The following is a 22537-nucleotide window of genomic DNA, read 5'->3' as shown; positions in this document are numbered from 1 at the left end:
CATAGCGCCTATTTTAAGCTCAAAGAGCATTGTTCCGTGTATACTGCTGAGTTAGCAGCTATACACTATTCACTCGAGCAAATCGCATCCCTACCTTCTGACCACTTTTTCATCTTCACCGACAGTCTAAGTGCCTTGGAGGCTGTTCGGTCAATGAAACCGGTTAAGCACTCAGCGTATCTACTGAATGGGATACGGAAAGCTTTGAGTGCCTTATCACAACGGTCTTACACAATCACCATGGCTTGGGTCCCTTCTCATTGCTCGATCCCGGGAAATGAGAAAGCGGACTCTTTGGCTAAGGTGGGCGCTATGGAAGGTGATATTTACGATCGGAAAATCACCTTCGATGAATTTTTCACATTAGTTCGTCAGGAAACCTTGAACAGCTGGCAACAGAAATGGACAAATGGGGAGGTGGGTAGATGGCTGTATTAAATTCGCCCGCAGGTGTCGAAGCGTCCATGGTTCAAAAAATTGAATATGGGACGTGACTTCATACGAATCATGTGTCGTCTAATGTCCAATCACTACACTTTAAATGCACATCTTTTCAGAGTGGGGCTCTCGGAAAGGAATCTATGTGTTTGGCGAGGATTATCAGGACATCGATCATGTCTTGTGGGCTTGCAAGGAGCATCGTGGCGATCTGCGCTATCTGAACATCTTCGGTTCTGAGGAAAGCAGCCGAAGCCTATTAGGGTAGTGTTGGCGGGTCTTGATCTAGAGTACATGTCTTTGGTCCACCAATTTTTGAAAGTTGCTGATGTAAAACTGTAATCATTGTCTGCCCATTCCCTTGTCTGTCGTACCCCATATCGAATGTCTTCCTCTTCTTGTACATTTCCATGTCTGTCGTTAATCCCTTCCGTATGTCCTCCTCTTGTCGTTGTCTCCCAAAAAAAGTTTGTTTGTCCCGTTACAGATGTAAAAATGCGAGGAATGTCAACTTTGCGAACATCAACATCGTAATTACTTAAGCACCCTTAAATCCTTTCCTTTACTACTGTATTATTGTATTCCCTAACCTCGACTAAACCGCGAGTCTTCCGGTTTCCCAAAACTAACACTATGTATAAGAATCAAGAAATGTATTGTTAAACTTGATTTCGGCTCCGTAACGCTTCACGGCAAATGAGCCTTCCAAATAAACGAAAGATTAAAAAAAAAGTGGTGTATTCATCTTGGATTTAGTCACTTTCATGTGTAGAAACGCAGCTTCCTTAGCGGCGCAAAGCTCCAGCCAAAGTTTCGGCAATGTCAGTCTCTTGAGCGGCGCAACGCGCGATTTCAAAGAGAGCAGCTCGATCCGTACGCTTCCCGCTGCATTCGTCGTGCGGACGTATAAGCATGCACCGTAGGCTAGGATAGAAGCATAAGCTTCTATCAGTGGAATTGAATATCAGTCCAATTAGAAACAAAAGCGAACCTGCTGATCCGCAATTCAGAAATATCACCTAGTTGCGCGTGAAACTGTTTCCATTTCTCGTTGATCTCGACGGCAACTGCTGCATCCCATCCTGTATTGAGCAACGCAAGCTTTTGCATTATTATTTTCGCAGAAACGATCACCGGCGATATCAATCCCAATGGATCAAAGATCTTGGCTATCGAAGACAGGATGCTTCTTCTCGTCCAAGCTTGCTCGTTGTCTATGATGTCATAAAAAAAATCGTAGTTGATCCGTCCCGGGCTCCCAGGTTATTCCCAAGGCCTTCACCTTCTCGTCCGGGCCTATTTCGAAAGAAAGCGATAAGTTGGTTCCAAGTTGCTCGGCTGGTATGCCTGCCAGAATTTCGGACTGATTGGAACACCATTTGCGCAAAGCAAAACGGCCTTTCATCATCAGCATATTGAGGTTACTTTGGAGTTGGATTGCCTTGTCTATGCTGGATGCTCCACCGATGTACTCATCTACATAAAAATCGTGAAGTATAGCTGCTAGTTGATGCAGAGCACGAATCGCCAAGAATGAAGAAGGCGTTAAGCCATAAGTTACCGTTGAAAGCTAAAAAACCTTAACCCGTTCGTCCGGAGAAAATAGGAAGTAGATGCGCTGCAATCTGGTGTCTTCGGCATGTACTTGCACCTGCCTGTACATCTTTTCAATATCTGCAACTAATGCCACCTCGTACTTCCGAAACCGTACAAGCAGGCTTATAAGTTCATCTTGACCTATGGGACCTTTTAGAAAAGCATCGTTCAATGGATAGCCACTGTCCGTGCTGGCTGATCCGTCAAAAACAACGCGAACCTTGTTGTGGTGCTTGATTCTTTCAGCACTGCGTGATACGGTGTGATCAGGAGTTCCTCCGGACTGACCTCCCTCATATGCCCTCACAGAAAAAAAATATGAAAAAATAACAGCGCGTAAAACTTGACATGCAGAAATTTACGCTATTCTCGCTGAAATGGTCCTCTTCCTAACAAGATTGCTTACAACTTGTGTGCAATATTGATGATTCGCGTCAAATATTGTATACATTTAGTCTGTATCTCGTGTGGAATTACGCTAATAATGGCGTTCCATTTATGTGCATCATTTTTAGCTTAAATTTCAGTGGTTTTTTCTATCTGTGTAGATCCAGATATTCTTGCATGAATGCATTGTATTGCAGACGCTTGTCTGTATTCCATCCCAGCTGGTGCTCCAATTTTCGATATCTTGATAAAGCCATCGCACAAGATTCACCCAACATTTGCTCGATGTTCACGTGTTTCGGTAGCCGTACTACATATCGACCGTCCTCCGTGTGACTGAAAGTCCGTACGAAATGCTCTTCACTGTCATGTTCCTCCTTTGTCCAATGTATCCGCTCCGCATTGCATTCGATCTCCCAGAACTCGCACAACTGTGCTTGCAAATTGTCAGGAGCCGCCGCTACACAGCAACTTACTGCCTTCCTCTGAGGTTCGGAAAGGCAGCCCCGAACCCAGCGTAATTCTCTTTTTTTCTCCTTCGACCAAGAATCAATAGAAATGCTCTGCTCCAATCAGAAGATCGATCCGCTTACTGACGTTGAAGTTTGGATCGGCGAGTTGGATATTCTCTGGTATCTTCCAGTGTGTCATGGGTATTTGCGCCGACGGTAAGTTCGATGTCACCTTCTGAAGAACAAGTAACTCCATTCATACGGAGAAGTCTTGAATGCGAGAACTGACTAGAGTGTTCACTAAACATCTCGCTCGTGTCTCCGCTTCTCCTACACCACAAATTGGCACGCCTATTGTTCGACGTTTCAAGCTTAGCATCTGGCATAACCGCTCGCTGATAATATTAACTTCCGCTGTCTAGCAACGCTCGAGCAAAATGTTTCCTTCCATGTTTGTCCCGAATGACCAGCACCACTGTAGACAATAGTACGCTTGAAATGTTTCCGCCTTTGGTCCCTACATTGTATGTACCAATCGCCCCTTGTTCGCCTTCGTCTTCAGATCCCACATCATTGGCCGCCACATTGGATGCTACCGTTTTTTCGTTCCGTACCTTCGCTGATTCACCCACGGGGTTCTCACTAGTACCAGAACCGCTGCTGCTTAACGGGAATCTTCGGTGAATCAACGAATTATGCTTTTTTCCACAGTCTCGACAACTGAACTTTGATGCGCAGGCCCGTGCCCAATGTCCAGACTTCATGCAATTGCTGCAAAGTCGCTTGTTGTTGATGAACTGCAGCCTTTCCTTCAGCGTCATTTTCAAAAATTTGCCGCATCTACCTAAGAAATGCGACTCTCCACAACAAGAACAGGCTAGAAAACTTCTATCCCCATCGGTAACCGAATGAACGATTATCTTTTGACGCTTCACTTCCACCTTCTGTATACTGCCTTTTAATTCGACATTCGACAAAACCGCTTCGAGAACCCTTGTCCTCTTCTCCAGGAAATTCACCAACATCGTGAACGTCGGATCCTTGGTAGACGCAGCGTGGTCTTCCCAAAGTTGAAGTGTCTTTGTGTCCAATTTGGAGCACATCCAGTGAACAATCATTGCACCCCAGTCGTCGGTGTTCCTTTCCTAATTGCTTTAAGATTTTCAAACGTTGTTCGAATGGATAGCTGCAGACGACTCCTTCTCCACCTTCGGATATTCCATCAGCGCCTGTAGATGCCTCTTCTTCAACAGGTACTCGTTGGAATACCACTTCGTAATCGTACTCCAAGCGATGAGATAGTTGTCATTGGTGAGCGTCAGTGATTCAATAAGTTTCGCAGCTTCCCCTTTAAGCGCCGACTTTAGATAGTGGAACTTTTGAACGTCCCTGAGCTCTCCGGAATCGTGGATACGATAGCCATTGCTTGTAGTCACCGTCGAATTCCGGTAGAGAAATCTGCGGTAGGCGTCCTCCAGTCTGTGCTCCTATAGGCTGTCCATTCCGTGCTAACGTGTTTTTCAAGTCCCCATGCGTCTCCGTTGGTAATTTCGCCAGCAAAGCTGCCCGTAGACGGTAGTACAGCTTCTTAAATTCCTCGTAGGCCTTGGTGCAGTCCTCCTCATAGGCGCATTCCACATCCAGCTCCGCAATTTCCTCCTGAACCTTTTCAAATTCTTAAAACTTCGTCTCAATCTTGTCCAGCCTCGATTGAACTTCCCACGTGCATCTGGTACACAACTACACAGAAATTGCGCATGTCATTTTAAAGACCCGACAATGCACTCCCGTTTTTTCGCTTTTTCTTTAATTTTCTTTTCAGTCATTTCCCAAAACCACTACCAGCACAGCAAGTCGTAGTACGAACGATGACAACCAAGAATGAAAAATGGAAACGAACCAAGAAGCACTGCAAGACTCCAAGTGGGGCAGTTGGCCAGGTACTCACCTGAGGCGTATCTCAACAAGGCCTTGTACTTTAGTAGAAGCGGCATCCACCGGCCCCTATGTACCAGCTACCAGCACACCTTAAATAGCTCGTCGTCATACTTCGATTTGTGGCGTTTCCCAGAATACCAAAAAGTGCAACCAGCAATGCAGGCAGCAAACAATTCCCTTATTAGGGAAACTCCAACGGCCCAGTTGAATCCGAGAAAGGAAAATATAATCCCGAATAGCACTGGCTTATGAATTGATATCGGTTGGACAGGTACTAACCTTGTACATGTCAACAACAGACCTTGTAATTTTGAAATAATCTCCAAAGCAGCAAACAGCCAGAAAATATCAACAGCAATCCAGAAATTCGTTTGGGTTTGATAGCACTAGCCTTGCTTCCGTAGAGCTACTGATTACCCCATCGATCACACCATCAATCACTCCACCGACCTGTTATCCTTCTTCGTGATGATATTCTTGGCCGCACAGATCGTGTGTGAAGATTCTCCGTCCGTAGCCAACGTTTCTCACATGTACCGAGGAACGAGATAAAATGATACCATATAGCACCACCCAAATTACGTAAACTAATTGGACAGGCACTCACCTGAGGACTGCCAATCTGCTGTGCCACCCACTACGGCTCCAAATGAGCACCAAGGAAGAAGAAGAAGAAGAAGAGACCTGCCAATAATAGGCCTTGAGCTTCTAATTTGAACTGCAACCAGCTAACACCTTTTGCGCAACTTCGAAATAAGAGCCAGTTTTCCCTTGAAATCTACTCGCAACCTTTCGTATCACCCTTTCCACCAGTCGAATTCGGAAATTTTTTTATTGTTGTCCAGTGTAAATAGTCGTCAGGCCAAATCAATGAATGAACGCATCCAATCACTGTGTGCCGTACAAGTACTATCAGTCGAACTATAGTGTGTAGTGTACTGCTTCCTCCTGTGGCCTACACGATTAAGGCCTTGTATCCTATCTTTCCTTTTGTTACACACTGCAGTAGAGCACGCTATTGATCAATGTATGGTGCGACGAAAGTACGTTGCTGCTGTTAGGGAGAGTGAGATCTCAACCCGATAGATAGATGAACAACTGTATAATCGTAGTCCCAAATATGTCCTCCACACAACCTTTTAATCCTCGAACAATTCTCTTCTGCACAATAGCCTTTACGCATCCCCGTGGATCCTGGTCACGGCACCATTTATATGTAGACGACTCCGTAGTTCGCGGGTTGACGGGCTAACAGATTTGGTTTAGGTTCACTAAGCATTAAGCACTGCGTTAAAACTGTGGTCTATCGGCACTAAACAGTCTATAGATAATGTTCTTTCCACAAATTATTCCACTCCTTTTACACATTCGAGTTAAACAAATCCTTTTTATTTCCGAACAGATAGGCGATTCTGAACACGATGTATATTTATGCGAGATCGTTTGGCTACTAACTATATTGATCAAAACACCTAACTATACATGTTGTTTTTAAGACCTATACACCTAACGTTCGTGTTGATATGTGTGTTGTGCGCAATTCGATGTTATCAATTTTATCAGTATCGTATGCATGATTTAGGAGTGTTCAAGTATAATGTTTTAAGTTTGATGCGTATAAGAGATTTCATTTTACCTATTTATTCTTAATTTTAAGTTTTAATTCATTGTGTTTGTCTTATATTTTGTACTTAGGATTAATTCATTTAGTAATTCAATTTTCTGGAATAATAGTGAACAGGCACTATTATCACTAGTTTGACTCATCAGGGTTTTTGGTACATAGTGCTATCAAATGCCAGTGACAAAAACTATGTAAACGAATGCTTTAACCATGCCTTTAGAAACAAGATATTTTTCACATACGCTCGGCCTAATCTACTTGCACACACACCCAATTCATAATACTAAAATAACAAAAACTTCTCTAACGATCCACCTTTGACTGCCCCCGTTACGGTAGTCCTTGTTCACCTTCCAAGTGGATGTAAATTTGTTGTCACCATCATCATGCCACAAGCACTCAGAGACGGTAAGCACATCCGCGCTCTGTTGTCCCCTGATGAAGTACCTGTTGGATGCCCGTACGCGACGCTCCGCAGCAACAATACTTCAGCGTGGTCGTTGTAGTTTTTCGAGAGCGCGCACCACGCAGTGTCGACCTTTCGCAACAAAAGCCAGTAGCCATCGTCTGTCGTCTGCTTTCTGACTTTTTGGAGATTGAAAAGAAAATCGGTCGTGTTCAAGTCAACTCGACAAACATAATTGGAAACGAGACTCTCGAGCGTCCACTTTGGGTCGACCCCAAATTACGGGAGCGGTTGATTGACATCTCTATATCCACGCGAGATGAACAGGAATGACGCTGGGTAATGGGTGGGAATGGGGACCATTAAATATTTAGTAGCGACTATATTGATCGCTCAAATCGTTTTGCGAGATCATACAGATCATATAGATATAGCTACTACATTATGGCATTATGGAGGCAATATTTGTGACATAGCAGATGTAGCAAGCGTACTTTCACGTTGGTAAAAAAAATAGTGAAACACAGTTTTGCAGACCACCGAGAAATTATTGCGTCGAGTAACCATAAATAAAGTTAATGAAAAGAGTACTAAATATGCCATCAACCAATGAACAGATGAACATGCACTGACAAGCACAATCAAATTAATACTCATCAATACAGTTTTCCAATTTTCCCACGTTCCACCGGCACAAGTAGCATATCACTTTTTAACACTCCAACGGAAATGATTTGTGGGCTGCGATTCGTTCAAACAAGCGCACAGCTCGAGGCACAATTTAATGTCATTTTTTTTAAGACGGATCACCTTCCGTGAGCGCCTTCTGGGAAAGCTATGCTTGGCATTCGCGGATTTATGATGCGCAACCATCGATGCCAGAATCTATCTATCGCGGCCGTTTCTAACCCATTCTCGCGCCGCACTAAGGTTTCCCATGATCTTTTGTTTCCTGGGCTGTGAGTAACGTTTTGGGGGCAGAAGGGAATTGTGAAGCTACTGTTTCTAGCTTATATGATTTATTTCACCTCAATCATAAATCTTTTTTTATCGTACCCGGAGAAGCAATGAACTGGTAGGAAGTTTCGCAAGAAAATAACACGAATGGAACACATTCTAGCAGGTCACTGTCGTAACATGTCAATTATTAAATAAAGATTCAACTGGCAAGGACGTAGTACACATAGTTAGATGGACTTCATGGTATCTAGCCAACTGACTAGATAAATATCTGACGTTTGTATTTCAAAAACATAAGGATTACTGCTGCTGGCCAAGTCCACCTTTACCGTTAGTGGGAAGGAAGTGTTGATTACTTACTTAAGGAGAGACCTTCCAAAGAATTTCTTCCCAACTTTTGATCGGAGCCTTTTTGGCTACTAAACGAAATCTTTTCAGACTTCCGATTGGAATCCTTTTAAGTTTCTGTGTGAAATCTTTTTTGATTTATGATAATAATCCTTTTGGACTTCCAAGCGGGAATTTTGAGCTTCTGAACGAAATCCTTTCTGGTTTCCGAATAGAATTATTTTGGATTTCCGAAAGGAATCCTTTTGGACTCCGAACGAAGCCTTTCGAGCTTCTGAACAAAATTCTTTTGGGCTACCGAACAGAATACCTTCGGGCTTTCAAACGAAATTCTTTTGGGCTTCCGAGTAAAATCTTTTCGGATTTCATTTCAAAGCATTTTTTGGCCTTTTCGGCTTTTGAACGAAATGTTTTTGGTCTACCAAAAATAGTACTTTTGAGCTTTGAAGCGATTTTTTTAGGACTTGTCAATGGAATTCTTATGAGCTTTCGAACGAAATTCTTGGCTACCGATAGGAATCCTTTTGGGCCTCTTGTTGGAAGTATTTATGACTTTTGGACTTCCGGACGCAGCCATATGAATTTCTAAAAATATTGTTTTGGCTGCCAATAAGAAAACTTTTTAGCTTCCGAATGTTGGCCTTTCGAACAAATTTTTTTTGGACTTCGGAATGGCTTCTGTTGGCGAACGTACGCCAACGCGCCTCTACTAGTTGGGCCTCTCTATCGGATCGATCGCTGTACCCCTCACCGGGGTACATTCGGAAACCTCCGCTGTTGGCAATTTCCAACAATTTATTATTTTCGTTTATATACGAAAACGAATTTTGCGAATCGGTCATGTCAAGTCGAGCCCTACGGAAGAGTGGTTGGTGAGGCAAAAAGTGCAAATCTCGGTGCAAATGGTGGTCACGGCTGATCCGGAGGAGTCTCATCCAGGACGAACATGCCAGGTGTGTCGTGGACTGGATTCAGCCGAAATGGTGCAATGCGACGTGTGTTCTAAATGGCATCACTTCCAGTGTGTAGGAGTCACGCAGCAGATAGAGAATTTTCCCTGGAGTTGTGCCAAATGCGAGTCTGCGAAAGGTGTCCAGGAAACCAGTTCTACTGCGGCTTTTCTTCAGCCAAGAGGTGGTCCTTCGTCCAAATCGAACCAGCAGCATCCACAGCAACAACATCAGCCGCGGCGACCTGAGATAACAGCTAGTCAACCAGGTTTATCGCTTACCGCCAACGAGTCAAACCAACCCAAGGGAACAGATCAAGCACCGTTCTTTACTTCGCTTCAGTGGATTGTGTCTCCGTCTCGAAACGGAACCAAGGCACCATCGGTGTCTTCAAGTCGTTCTTCACAAGCTCTCGCTAGGCTAAAGCTTCAAATGCTGGAGGACATGCGGAACGTCGAGCGGTGTGAAGCAGAGCGACAGCGAGCAATCGCAGCGGAGGAAGCTAAAAAGGAAAGGGCATTCCTGGAGCAGAAATATCAACTATTGGAGCAAGCTATGAGTGAAAATGGCTCGTCCAAGAATGGATCAATGAGCAGAACACAGAACTGCACAGAAGAGCCAGATCGAACCGACCATGCACGCTGGTAAAATGCAACTATGGAACCCAGCAGTTGCACGTATTGGTAGTACTCGCTCATCGCTACCAGAGCCTAATCCCCCTGATCCATTCCCAGCACCGGAGTCCATGCTGAGCTACAACGTAGATCCAACGGCTTTGAGTGCCGGAATGCAACAGTTAGCTCTCGGCACAACAAGTCAAGCTCCGTTACAGGAACAGTATCAACAGTATCCCAAGGGTTGCACCTTCGCGACGGGTTTCCATGGCACAGTTGCCTTATTCAGGTAGAGTGGCTGCACCTACCATCGTCCACAGCTCGGAAGTAGATCCGTTGCATCGGTTCTCACGTAACCCACCGGTTCCAGAGTATCAACGATTTGTCCCAGTCTCGAACCGGCATTCGGTTCATCAGCAAAATCATCCTCATTCATCTACGTTGCGAGGCCACCAACTCTACAACCAAGATCAAGAGGAAGTAGCTGAACCGTATTCGATCTCTCGCCAGCAGTTGGCCGCCCGACAAGCTATTTCAAAGGATCTTCCAACCTTTTCTGGAAATCCAGAAGAGTGGCCTCTGTTCCTATCTACCTTCAACAGCACCACCGCTCTGTGTGGATTCACCAAAGAGGAAAATATCGTCCGCTTGCAGCAAAGCTTGAAGGGTCGAGCGCATGAAGCAGTCAAAAGCCGGCTGCTACATCCATCGAACGTCAGCGGGGTTATGTCGACGCTCAAAATGTTATTTGGGCAACCGGAGGTGATCGTCCATTCCATGATGTCTAAAATCAACTCCCTTCCCGCATTGAGGGAGGACAAATTAGAAGCCATCGTAGATTTTGCCGTCAGCGTTGAAAACTTCTGCGCAACCGTCGACGCATGTGGATTGGAAGAACACTTCTACAATATGACCTTCCTTCACCAACTCGTCAACAAGCTTCCACCATCGATTATCGCTACCTACGGTTAATTTACCGTCTTGCAGCAGCTGGCTCTACTCTCTAGCTGAAGCTGCTAGCGTTGTCACCATTCCGAACACCACACTCGAATCCAAAACTCTGCGTAACGACTCACGCACAGCCAAGAAGAGCAACTCCTTCGTCAATGCTCACACCCAGGAAGTATCAAAACGCCATCGCTTCGCAGCGCTATCTAACGTGAAAACTGCAGCCGATAGCTGCCTAGTTTGCAAAGGAAGCTGCAAATCGATCACCAAATGCACACGTTTTCTGGAGTTCTCTCGCGATTCTCGCTGGGCGACGGTTCGAGATCTAGGGCTCTGTCGTCGGTGTCTAGGCCAACATAAGGGTGGATGTCAATCCAAATTGTGTGGGAAGAATGGCTGCGAGTTGAAGCATCACGAATTGCTGCATAATGACCAGAAGAACACATCGCTGCCGTTGAATACTTTATCGACCGACACAAGCAAATTATCGCCGATCCAGCGTCAAGAACCTATACCAGCTCCGAACTTGGGCGAGCACGGATGCCATTCCCATCGGATTACCACTGGTCAGGTGTTGCTCCGCTGTTGCTGCACGGTAAACACCGATCAATTGAAACATTCGCCTTCCTGGGCGACGGGTCCAAGCTCACCTTGCTCGACACGGAACTTGCGGATGAGCTGCAGCTTGAGGGAGATACGGCCCCGCTATGCTTGCTTTGGACTGCAAGAGCAAAGCGTCGAGAGGATGACTCAAAGCTTGAGATATGGTTAAAACATGACTCCAAGATGTACACCATGCAAGGAGTACGCACATTTGTTGAATTACTTCTTCCGACTCAGTCTCACAACGACGAAGAGTTGTCTGAGCTGTATCAACATCTCAAAGGTCTGCCGATCACTTCCTACCAAAATGTCCGGCCAAGAATTCTCATCGGAATGAAGGATCAGCACCTCAGCCTTGTTAAAAAGAGCCGCGAGGGTGCACTGCACGAGCCGATCGCTGTTAAAACCCGGTTAGGTTGGAAAACTTGTGGTGGAGGAAGTCACAACAAAGCCACCAATTTAGTACACTCTGTGTTTAACATCTGCGCCTGCGGCCCGTCTTCGGACGAGGACCTACATAAAATGATAAAGAAATACTTCGCAGTAGTAAGCCTGGGAGTTTTTCAGCCGTAGAAACGTCTCGTCTCAGCAGAAGAAGATCGAGCGCAGAATCTGCTCGAAGGCCGCACAGTGCTGAAGGGAAAACGCTACGAAACTGGCTTGTTGTGGCGCTACGACAATGTTCGGCTGCCGGACAGTTTTCCGATGGCCCTCCGACGACTGCAGTGCCTCAAGAAAAGAATGGATAAAGACTTCCAACTAGCGGACGCCCTCAACAAGAAGATAATCGATTTCGTCAAAAAGGGCTATGCGAGGAAGGTCACCGATAAAGAAAGTTCCAAAAACTTCCCCCGGACGTGGTATCTACCTATATTTCCGGTAACGAACGCCAATAAGCCAGGCAAGATCCGTATGGTGTGGGATGCCGCTGCAGTAGCCCACGGAATATCCCTTAACTCCGCGCTACTCAAAGGACCGGATCAACTCAGCGAGCTGTTTACCATACTGGTTCAATTCCGTGAAGGCCGGGTCTCTCTAACTGGAGATGTGCGCGAAATGTTCCTGCAAGTGCTCATGCGTCCGGAAGACCAGCAGTGCCAGAGGTTCCTCTGGTATGATGAAGATGGGACCCTTTCTATATACGTTCTCCAGGTGATGACATTCGGGGCCTGCTGCTCCCCTTGCAGCGCCCAGTTCGTGAAAAACCTAAACGCCGAGCGCTTCAAGTGGGATTATTCAGCGACGGTTGAAGTGATTCAGAAACGGCACTACGTTGACGACATGCTAGTGAGTGTGGCAACAGAGAAAGAAGCTGTCGAACTCGCATTGCAAGTGAAGGAGGTACACGCAGCTGGCGGCTTCGAAATCCGTAATTGGATCAGCAACTCCAAACGCGTCGCTGAGGCCTTAGAGGAGAACAACACTGAAGAAAAGAAACTCGATCTTTCACCGGAATTAGACACGGAGAAGGTGCTTGGTATGTGGTGGTGCACCGACGTAGACACCTTTACCTACAAGGTTGGGTGGGACCGATACGGCCGAGCGCTGCTGGAGAGCCAACACCGACCAACAAAACGACAAATGCTGCCTGTACTTATGTCCGTGTTCGATCCGCTTGGGTTAATTGCCCAATTTCTAATGTATTTGAAAATACTGCTTCAGGAAGTCTGGCGCTCCGGCATCGGCTGGGATGACCAAGTCAATGAAACTATTTTCGAAAGATGGCAAACCTGGCTCAAAGTCCTTCCTACAATTGAAAAGATCAGCATTCCTCGGTGCTACATCAGCGAGTCAAGCATCCACTACAAAGACATATAGCTTCACACATTCGTAGATGCAAGTGAAAACGGTATCGTGGCTACCTGCTACTTACGATTCAACCATCAGGATGTTGTCGAGTGCAAAAAAGTCGTCGCCAAAACCCGAGTTGCGCCATTGAAATTCCTCTCTTTACCTCGCCTAGAGCTTCAGGCGGCCCTGATCGGCTCTCGACTTGCCCGAACACTCTCCGAAGCCCTTACGATCCACATTACCCGTCGAGTTTTCTGGTCTGATTCCCAAGATATTCTGTGCTAGATTAGATCTGACCACCGCCGTTACTCACCATTCGTAGCGTTTCGGGTTAGCGAAATTCTCGAGCTGACGGAGATGGCCAATTGGAGATACGTTCCCACCGATCTGAACGTTGCGGATGATGGAACAAAATGGAAAGGACTTCCAAATCTGAAGCCCCAAGCCAGATAGTTCAACGGCCCACAATTTCTGTATCTCGCGGAAGACCATTGGCCATGCACGTCGAAAGGCTCTCAAACCACCGACCTAGAACTTCTTCCCTGTGCAATGGCACATTCCATCGCTTCTGATCCCATCGTACAAGTGAACGACTTCTCCAATTGGGATCGATTAGTTCGAGTTGTTGCATTTGAACAACGTTTCTCCAACAACTGCCAATTGAAACGCTTGAAGCAGTCTATTATAAGCTGCCCTCTTTTCAGCTCAGAAATAAGCTCGGCTGAAACATATCTACTACGCCAGGCGCAGTTGGAAAGTTATCCCGAGGAAGTGGCACTTTTTCAACGATCGCAGCACGAGCCAACAGCACATAAAACACCGTTACCTAAAGCAAGTCCGCTGCACCAAAAATCACCTTGGCTAGACCAGAATGGAGTATTGCGAATACGAGGCCGCATCACCAACTGCGATTATGTCACCGAAGACGCCAAAAATCCAATTATCCTCCCACGTGACCACCCAACCACCAAGTTGATTATTGCACATTTCCACCAAAAATTCCACCACCAGAACCATGAGACCGTAATTAACGAAATTCGACAGAAATACAGTATTCCGAAACTTCGCACAACCTTCACCAATGTCCGAAATAACTGCCAACGCTGCAAGAATCACCGAGTCATCCCAAGAGTACCGATCATGGCAGATCTACCGGCAGCTCGACTACATGCCTTCACACGCCCCTTCACCCATGTCGGCGTGGTCGGACCATACGAGATCGTCGTCGGTCGCTGAGCAGAAAAGCGTTGGGGTATGCTGGTCACTTGCCTTACGACCCGCGCAATTCATATGGAGGTCGCCCATTCACTAAGCACTGATTCATGCGTTATGGCGCTGAGAAACTTTATATCGCGAAGGGGGAGACCTAGAACCTTTCACAGTGATCGAGGTACGAATTTCGTCGGGGCCAACCGAGAAATCAAAGCAGCGGAGATTACTGTCGATCATGAAGAAATGATGAAGGAGTTTGTGGACTCTGAAACCAGTTGGCATTTTCATCCTCCTTCTTCGCCGCATATAGGTGGCAGCTGGGAGCGCCTCATCGGCTGCGTGAAAAAGAACCTAATGGCAATTCTCCAAACAAGAAAATTGACGCATGAAGTGCTGCGGAACTCTCGACCTCTGACGCATGTTCCTGTAGAGCACTCAGCACCAGCTTTAACACCCAACCACTTCCTGCTTGAGTCGTCTAAAGAAGTGAAACCGCTGTGCACTATGGACGATAGTGGTACGGCGCTACGCTGGCGATTATCTCAACTTCAGGCCAACCGGTTCTGGCAAAGATGGGTCAGCGACTATTTGCCTGAGATAACTCGCCGAACTAAATGGTTCACCGATACGAAGCCTATAGAAAACGACGATGTTGTAATAATTATCGACCCTAGATTACCAGGAACTGTTGGCCAAAAGGCCGAGTGATCTGCATTCATCCCGGGCGGGATAGCCAACCTAGATCAGCGACGGTGAGGACAACCTGCGGCTTCTACGAGCGACTAGTAGCCAAATTCACCGTGCTAGACGTACGGCGCGTTACGGATTAAGCTGGCCACGCGGCCATCGTAGCTGGGGGACTGTTGGCGAACGTACGCCAACGCGCCTCTACTAGTTGGGCCTCTCTATCGGATCGATCGCTGTACCCCTCACCGATAGGTACGATAAGCAGGTATGACGGAATGACAGATTCCACACGGTCACATCGGTGAGTCTGTGCGATGTAGAGAGATAAAGGGACAACAGATATAGGACACAATAATGCATGTCATGTGGTAAACACGGCAGATTTGGAAAATAAAAGTAAAATTTAATATTCCACGGTGAATTTATTACTACTATAGCCATTTAGTGAATTATTACACTCCAGGCATCGTGTGAGTTGATTGAAATATAAATTCCTATTAGCGCATCCTAATTTAGTTTAATCCAGTATTAGGAGTCAAAGCATAAAATTATATACGGACACTTAACCTTAAAACCTATTGGAACCTATGAACTAAAGTGGTAAACTATCTATCTAATTAAAAATCATGCAATTATTAAATTTATCTATAAATTGTAGTATGGATATGTAGTACGTGCGAAGTGCAGATCTACATACGAATCGTTCAGTATCGTAAGAACAATTCATCAGATTCGACATAGACATACTAGACTGGTTCATGGACCGACGTAGATTAGACACACAAACGGGACTAAACGTGAGTTTTTTTTACCCTTGGGCCTTGACTATCTGATGCATGGTTATTTCATATCAATATTGTGAAAACTTAAAAATACATATATATCACTATGATTCCGCATGAATTTCAGGAAAATAATAACTCCCTTTTCTGTAAAACCCAAATAACTGTCGTTTTATTCCGGGGTTATTATTTCGGAAACCTTCCGCTGTTGGCAATTTCCAACAGCTTCCACTAATAATAATTTTAAGCTTTTAAACGAAATTATTTTGAGCATTCTAACGAATTTCTGTTGGTATTTCGAACGGGAACTCTTTAGGCTTGCAAAACTCATACTGTGGAACTAATGTGCGAAGTCTTTTGGACTACCGAAAAGAATCTTTTTGACTTCTTTTGGACTTCCTAGCTCACTTTTTTTTGTCTTTACCCTTAATCGATTTCTTTTTTTTTATACCAAAAGTGGGTAGAAATTACTTACTCGAAAAAAAAAACGAGAAAGGCACCATCACCGCTAGGTGGATTAATCTGGGTTTTTTTACTTTTGAATGGATTTTTTTTTTGACTTCCAAAAGGAATACTGTTGGACTTTTAAGAGTAGAATTCTTCTGGGCATCTGAATGGAATCATTGCGGGCTTTGAACGGAATCTTTTCGGAATCCGTACGGAATCCATTTGGGCTTCCGTCTGAATTTTTTGGATTTCTGAAAATAATCCTTCCATACCTCCGATCAAGCATTTTGGGCCTTTGGGCGCAGTCCTTTTGGTTTCCAAACAGGATTCTCCTAAACTTGCGAAAGGTATCCTTCTGGACTTCCAAACAGAGCCTTTTCGGCTTCTGAATGGAATGCTTCTGGGCTACCAAAAATAATACTTTTGAGCTTTTGATCGAAATATTTTTGAACTACCGATCGAAATCCTTTTGGGCTTCTCAACGGAAGAATTTTTGACTTCTGAATGGAAACGATTTGAGCTTCCAAACGGGGTTTTTGATCTTTTGATCTGATTTTTTTGGGCTTCAAAAAAGAATATTTTTGAGCTTCCGAATGAAAATCCTTTGGGCTTTCGAACAAATTCTTTTCGGCTTTCGAAAAGATTGATTCACTTCTACATTATCGGCATCGTAGAAGTGAACATAGCAGTTGCTCCGCTGTCGCAGTCCGGATGTCCATCAAGAGTAGTCCGTTTTTGTGTAAAGCCATAGTTCGGTTGCCATTGTTCGATTCTATTTTTTTTAGATGAATATACATCTGAGGAGGGTCAAATGTCGCAGTTACTGGTTGACGGTCGAGCACTGTAGACGGGCGTGCCCCATAGCCCCATCTGCTAAACACGTTTTTCAGTGACTGGACGAAGGTTGGTGAGGGGGCTGAGAATCGAACCCATAACCGTCCGCCAACTACGCTAAGGGACCCCCCTAACTTTTTAGATTTCTGAGAATCATTACAAGGCCTCCGTGCCTGGATATTTGAACGAAATCCTTTTGAGTTTCAGAACAAAATTCTCTTGGACTTCTGGGCGGGGCCTTTTTAGCTTTCGAACAGAATCATTTTGGGCTCCCAAATAAAATTCTTCTGAGCTTCCAAAAGGTATTGCTTAGGACTTTCGGAAAGAATCTTTTTAGACTTCAGAGCGGATCCATTTCATTTGGTCAGTCGAACGGAATCTTTTTGGGCCTCCAAAAGTAGTCTCCGAAAGGTTTTTTTTTCATAATTTCAAAGCAGAGCATTTGAGCTTCTAATCGGAATCCTTCTGGGCTACTGAACAACATCCTTTTGGGCTTCTAAACAAAATTTGGATTGGGTGGGCCTCCTACCGGAATTCTTCTGAGGCTTCGGGCTCCAGATCATTTGGTCGAAAGCCATTTGGTTAAATGCTATTTGGCCAAAAGGTTGATTGTCACATAAGGAAACATTATGTGAGAGGTGAGATGTGAAATATTCTATGTGAGATATGGATACATAAAACTAGAAATTAGAAATTAGAAATGAGTTGTGATATGTGAAAAGTGCAAAAATTTTTGACTTAAAATGTGAGTAACGAAAAGGGAGAACTGATTTGTAGTGTGAGTAGTGAATAGTGAGAAATTAGAAGTGAGAAGCGAGAAGTACGAACTGAGAAATGAGAAGTACGAACTGAGAAATGAAAAGTAAGAGGTGAGTGGTGAGTGATGAGTTGTGATAGGTGAATAAGAAATATTGACAGATACGAATAAATATTTGGGGAGTGGGAGATTATAATTGAGAAGTGAGAAGCAAGTTTTAAGAAATGCGAGAAATAGAATAATAGAGAAGAATAAATGACAAATAAAGAAGAAAGAAAGACGGACGGAAGAAATGTAGAAGTAGGATAAGAAGAATAGAGAAAATAGTGAGGAAGAAGTAAGAAGAAAAATGATGAAAAATTAAGAAAGTAAAAGGAAAAAGAAGAAAAAGAAGGTAGAAGGAGGAAATGAAAAGGAATAATACAGCAGTAAACAGAACAAGTAAGAAAAGAAAAGAATAAAAGAAGAAGGGAGAGAGAAGGAGGAAGAACAAAAGAGGAAAAAGGTTTAACTATAAACTAAGAAGAAAGAAAAGGAAGAAGGAAAAAGCAAAAAAAAGAACGAAGTAAGAAGAAAGATAAATTAAGGAAGAAGGATGAAGGAACATAAAAAGGAATAAGGAAAAAGAAGGGAGAAGGTAAAAAAAGAAAGAAATTTAAAAAAGATGATTGGGATGAAGAAGGAACAAGGAGGAAAGAAAAAGGAAGAAAGAAAGAAGGAATCATATGAAAGAAGGAAAGGGGAAAGACGAAGAAGGACGCTGGAAAAATGAAGAACAGAGAATGAAGAAGGTAATGAAAAAAGGACAAAAAGTAGATGGAAGATAGAAGAAAGAAAGAGGAAAAAAATAATAAGTAAGTAGTTTAAAGTAGAACAAAAGAAGAAGAAAGAATGTATTGAGAAAAAAAGAAAAAATAAAGAAGGGAGGAGAAAAAAGAAAGAAAGTAGAATGAAGAAGAAGAAGGGAAGAAAAGGAGAAAATATAAGAAAGCTGCAGATAATAGAAAAAGGAAGGGGAAAGAAGAAAAAAGAAAGGGGAAAACAAGAAAGAAACAGGTAAAGAATAAAGAACGAAGAAGGAACAAGGCAGAACGAAGAAGGAACAAGGCAGAACGAAGAAAAAGAAGAAACAAGGAGAAAGTAGAAAAGAAAAAGGAAGAAGAAAGAAGAAAAAAAGAGATTGAACAAGGAAGAAGGGAAAAGGAAGTAGGAAGAAGGAAAAGGGAAAAGGAAGACAGAAGAAGGAAGAAGGAAGGAGGAAAAAGGAAGAAGGAGGCAGGAAATAGGAAGAAGGGAGAATGTAGAAGAAAAAAGTTAGAAGGAAGAAGGAAGAAGGAAGAAGGAAGAAGGAAGAAGGAAGTAGGAAGAAGGAAGTAGGAAGAAGGAGGAAGGAAGATTCTTCATGGTAGAATGGAAGAATGAAGAAGGGAGGAGGAGGAAGGAAAAAGGAAGAAGACAGAAGTAAGGGGCCATCCACAAAGTACGCCACGCTCTTATGGGGGAGAAGGGTTTCCGAGCAGCGTGACGATTCATACAAAAATTCTAAAGTTTTAATACAAAAAGTGTGACGAAGGGAGAAGGAAGGTTGAAAATCGTCAATTTTTGTGTGAAAGAAAATCGTCATTTTTTGAAGAAAGAAGTAGGAAAAAACGATGGATGAAGGAAGAAGGATGAGAGAAGAAAGAAGAAAATAGAAAGGAATCAAAAGAAAAAAACAAGAGGGGAGGGAAGAAGAAGGAAACTAAATTGTACTTCTTCACTTAGAACTTCCTGATTCTGTCTTTTTTCTTGCCTCTTATTTCTCATTTCTCGCATTTTTAATTTCTCACTTCTCATTATTAACGGACGCCAAACGGCCAAAATTCCGAACGTACTTCATGGGTTTCCGAACAGAATTATTTGGCATACCGAACGGAATCTTTCTAGACCTCCGAACAGAACTCTTTCAGGCTTTTGAATGAATTTTGAATCCCTTTCGGATTATGAACGGAATCTTTTTGAATTTCCTGGCGTGGCAATTTGGTCTTTCGAACGCAATACTTCTGGACCCCGAACGGAACTTTTATAAATTCCCTTAAATAACCCTTTTGGACTTCCAAGCGGCGCCTTCTGAGTTTTCAAACGGAATACTTTTAAACTTTTAAGCGTAATCATTTTGAGCTTTCCAACGGAATCTTTTCTTACTTCCAAAGGGAATTCTTTTGGCCTTTTGAGCGGAACATCTTGGGCTTTTGAACGGAATCTGTTTGGTATACCGAAAAGATTTTTTTTGGTTTCCTAACGAACAAAATCTTCTGGGTTTTAAAACGGAATCTTTTTGAGCCTATTAAGCGGATTTTTTTATTCAAACATAACACGTATGGACTTCCAATAAGAATCATTTGGGTTTCCAAACGGTATACTATTGGACTTCTGAAAAAGATCATTTTGTTTGTCTTCTGAACGGAATACTTTAGGACAATCGTAAAGAATATGTTCAGGCTTCCGAACAGAATTAATGAAATCATTTTTGGCTCCGAGCGGATTTTCTTGGACTTCTCGAAATCCGAAAAAGGTTTTTTTTTCGGGTTTTCGAATGGGATGTTTCGGAAGCCCGAGAAGATTCCGTTGAATAGCTCAAAAAATCTCTTTGAAAGTCCAACAGGATTCCGTTTGTAATCCCGATAGATTATAACAATACACAGATCTAACAAATTGTGATTGAAATTCCCAACAAGAAAACAGTTCTGATGGATTATATTCGGGATAAGGTACAGTGGGGTAAGTGGATAAAGGTTATCGCATAGCTCATGTTCACGAGGAAAACAAATAATCATTCAATTTTCATATGCATGCGAACAAAATTTTTGAAAAAGACTTTTAAAATAAAAAATAATTAGACAATCAAAAAATATGTTTGAATTTTTTACTTGCCCTCTTTTGGGGTAAGTTAAAAAATAATGTTGACACATTTAGATGCAAACGGTAATAATACTGAATAGAGCAATTATGTGATCTGTCCTGATGTTTTTTTGATACTTCATGAAAGGCAAAGCAATGGTCATCTGGAGTGTCTCCATTAGGTGATTTTTAATTATTTTTAGATTTCTTCACTTGTTTTTTCAAAACCGTTAGTATTTATAACTTTTCATAGCAGTTGAAACTTTCCCTTGAAATATTCATCAATTCAGGAATCATCGGGCTTGGGCTTGATTAATAATCCACTTATGATTTCATTAGAAGAGTCCACATCAACAAATGACTTAATCTTCTCAATTACGACTAAATAAATCAAAGTTGTTGATATAATAATTGCAATAGCAATGATAATTGTATTTAAGCTCCATAAATATATTTTTTTCACGAATTATCGATCAAATATGGATTACCTAATACTTTGACACGTTTCGCACTTTCGTTTCTCGATTTAGTATTACTCTAATATTGAAAAGACTTCGAATGAGTGCAACCTTGCAAGTTCCAAAACAGTAGAGGAAAGTGTTATCGCGATTTTCACTATTTGGATAGTATATGGAACGGTGGTACGGTTTTAGAACCCTATTACGCGGGCATGTGCTACCAACGAATGGGGATGACGAACTCCCCAACAGATGGCGCGTGTTGGTAGCTGGGTGACAGATTATAGGACGTGAGTCGGGAAACGACACGAAGAATGTCAAGAATGGAGAGAAAAAGGGTGGGGACAGGGGATTCGGAGTGGAGATTGCTTTTTGAATGTGAAGCCTCGTGACGAACAGTCTTTTCTTTTCGTGGAAGGAGAACAAAATTAAAGCGAGTTTCGAAACGTGCGAACAATAGTGCGTGAATCATCGAGGACAGTTCGGTCCAAGTTTCGGGAACCGGCCAATCGAGTGACAGCAATAGATTTCGGCTTCCATTTATCATCCTGGCCGCCTATACGACACGCAGACTGTGTAACCGCTTTCCTGGTCCATTCCGTCAGCTGCTTGCCAGCGAGGCCATCGACCGTTTTACCGCCGGCCCAGCTATCGTCGCCTTTACGGTTGCCGATGATTCTGACCGTCGCCCCGCAAATCTGTTGGTCCAGCTATCGCCGCCGTTGCCGCCATCGGAAATCCTGCCCAGTGCTCGAAAAGCCTGCTGCCCCAGTTACCGTCGCGTCGTCGCTCCATTCGCCGGTTAAGTTATCGCCGCCATCGTGAATAATCCTGACCATCGCTAAGCAAGACTACCGCCCCAGTTACCGTCGCCATCAGCATTCCTGCCCCACTGTCAAGCCTGTCAACCTATTATGTACCGCCATCGCGATTGCCGCTGATCCAGTGCGTCGCCCAGTCAGCCTGTAAGCCTATACATAGTTGCTGCCGCCATCGCGATTCTCGCCGTGCTAACAGCCACCCAAGCCCTGCCACTGCCGCCCTCAATAGCGTGTCATCTCCAACCTGTCAAGCTACGTTATTGGACCCCTCCCCCTTCATCAAAGGCTAACGTTTCCATGAGAAGCACCACCACCCGGTCCGTAAATTAGGCCGAATTACTTGCCGGTCCCGTCAGGGACTACCCTACACTACGAAAAATCCAATATTTTTAAATATATGTAACGGCACTTAGAGTAGTAAGAAATTATAGAACATAAAATTTATGTTTCCTTTATGAGATTTAAAATAGTGGATATACGCCACATAAGATCTTCTAATCATTGCTACTAATATTGTTGTTGCAAAATATGTGTCAGGACTTATGGTTAAAATCCAGAACATATCACACATAAAATGGATTAGGTCTGTGCATGTCACTTATAT

At 43.7% G+C, this 22537-nt stretch overlaps 1 protein-coding gene across 1 annotated transcript; it reads left to right on the top strand.

The window, feature by feature from the left end:
- The first annotated feature begins 14384 nt into the window (after positions 1 to 14384).
- Positions 14385 to 21918, top strand: LOC134203957 (uncharacterized). Its single transcript, XM_062678795.1, has 2 exons — positions 14385 to 14921; positions 21718 to 21918. The coding sequence occupies exons 1-2, from the start codon at positions 14385 to 14387 to the stop codon at positions 21916 to 21918; spliced, it is 738 nt and encodes a 245-aa protein (XP_062534779.1).
- Positions 21919 to 22537: the final 619 nt, after the last annotated feature.

The sequence above is a fragment of the Armigeres subalbatus genome, unplaced genomic scaffold (genome assembly GCF_024139115.2).
Source record: "Armigeres subalbatus isolate Guangzhou_Male unplaced genomic scaffold, GZ_Asu_2 Contig30, whole genome shotgun sequence".
NCBI classification, from domain to species: Eukaryota; Metazoa; Arthropoda; class Insecta; order Diptera; family Culicidae; genus Armigeres; species Armigeres subalbatus.
The sequence above is the reverse complement of the archived record's forward strand: the minus strand, read 5'-3'. Positions and strand labels throughout refer to the sequence as shown.

Excerpts from the sequence above, each read along its gene's own strand:
- LOC134203957 (XM_062678795.1), top strand. The coding sequence starts at position 14,385 with ATGGCGCTGAGAAACTTTATATCGCGAAGGGGGAGACCTAGAACCTTT. Across the intron at positions 14,922-21,717 it reads CTATAGAAAACGACGATGTT|CTGCTTGCCAGCGAGGCCAT; the intron begins GTAATAATTATC and ends CCATTCCGTCAG.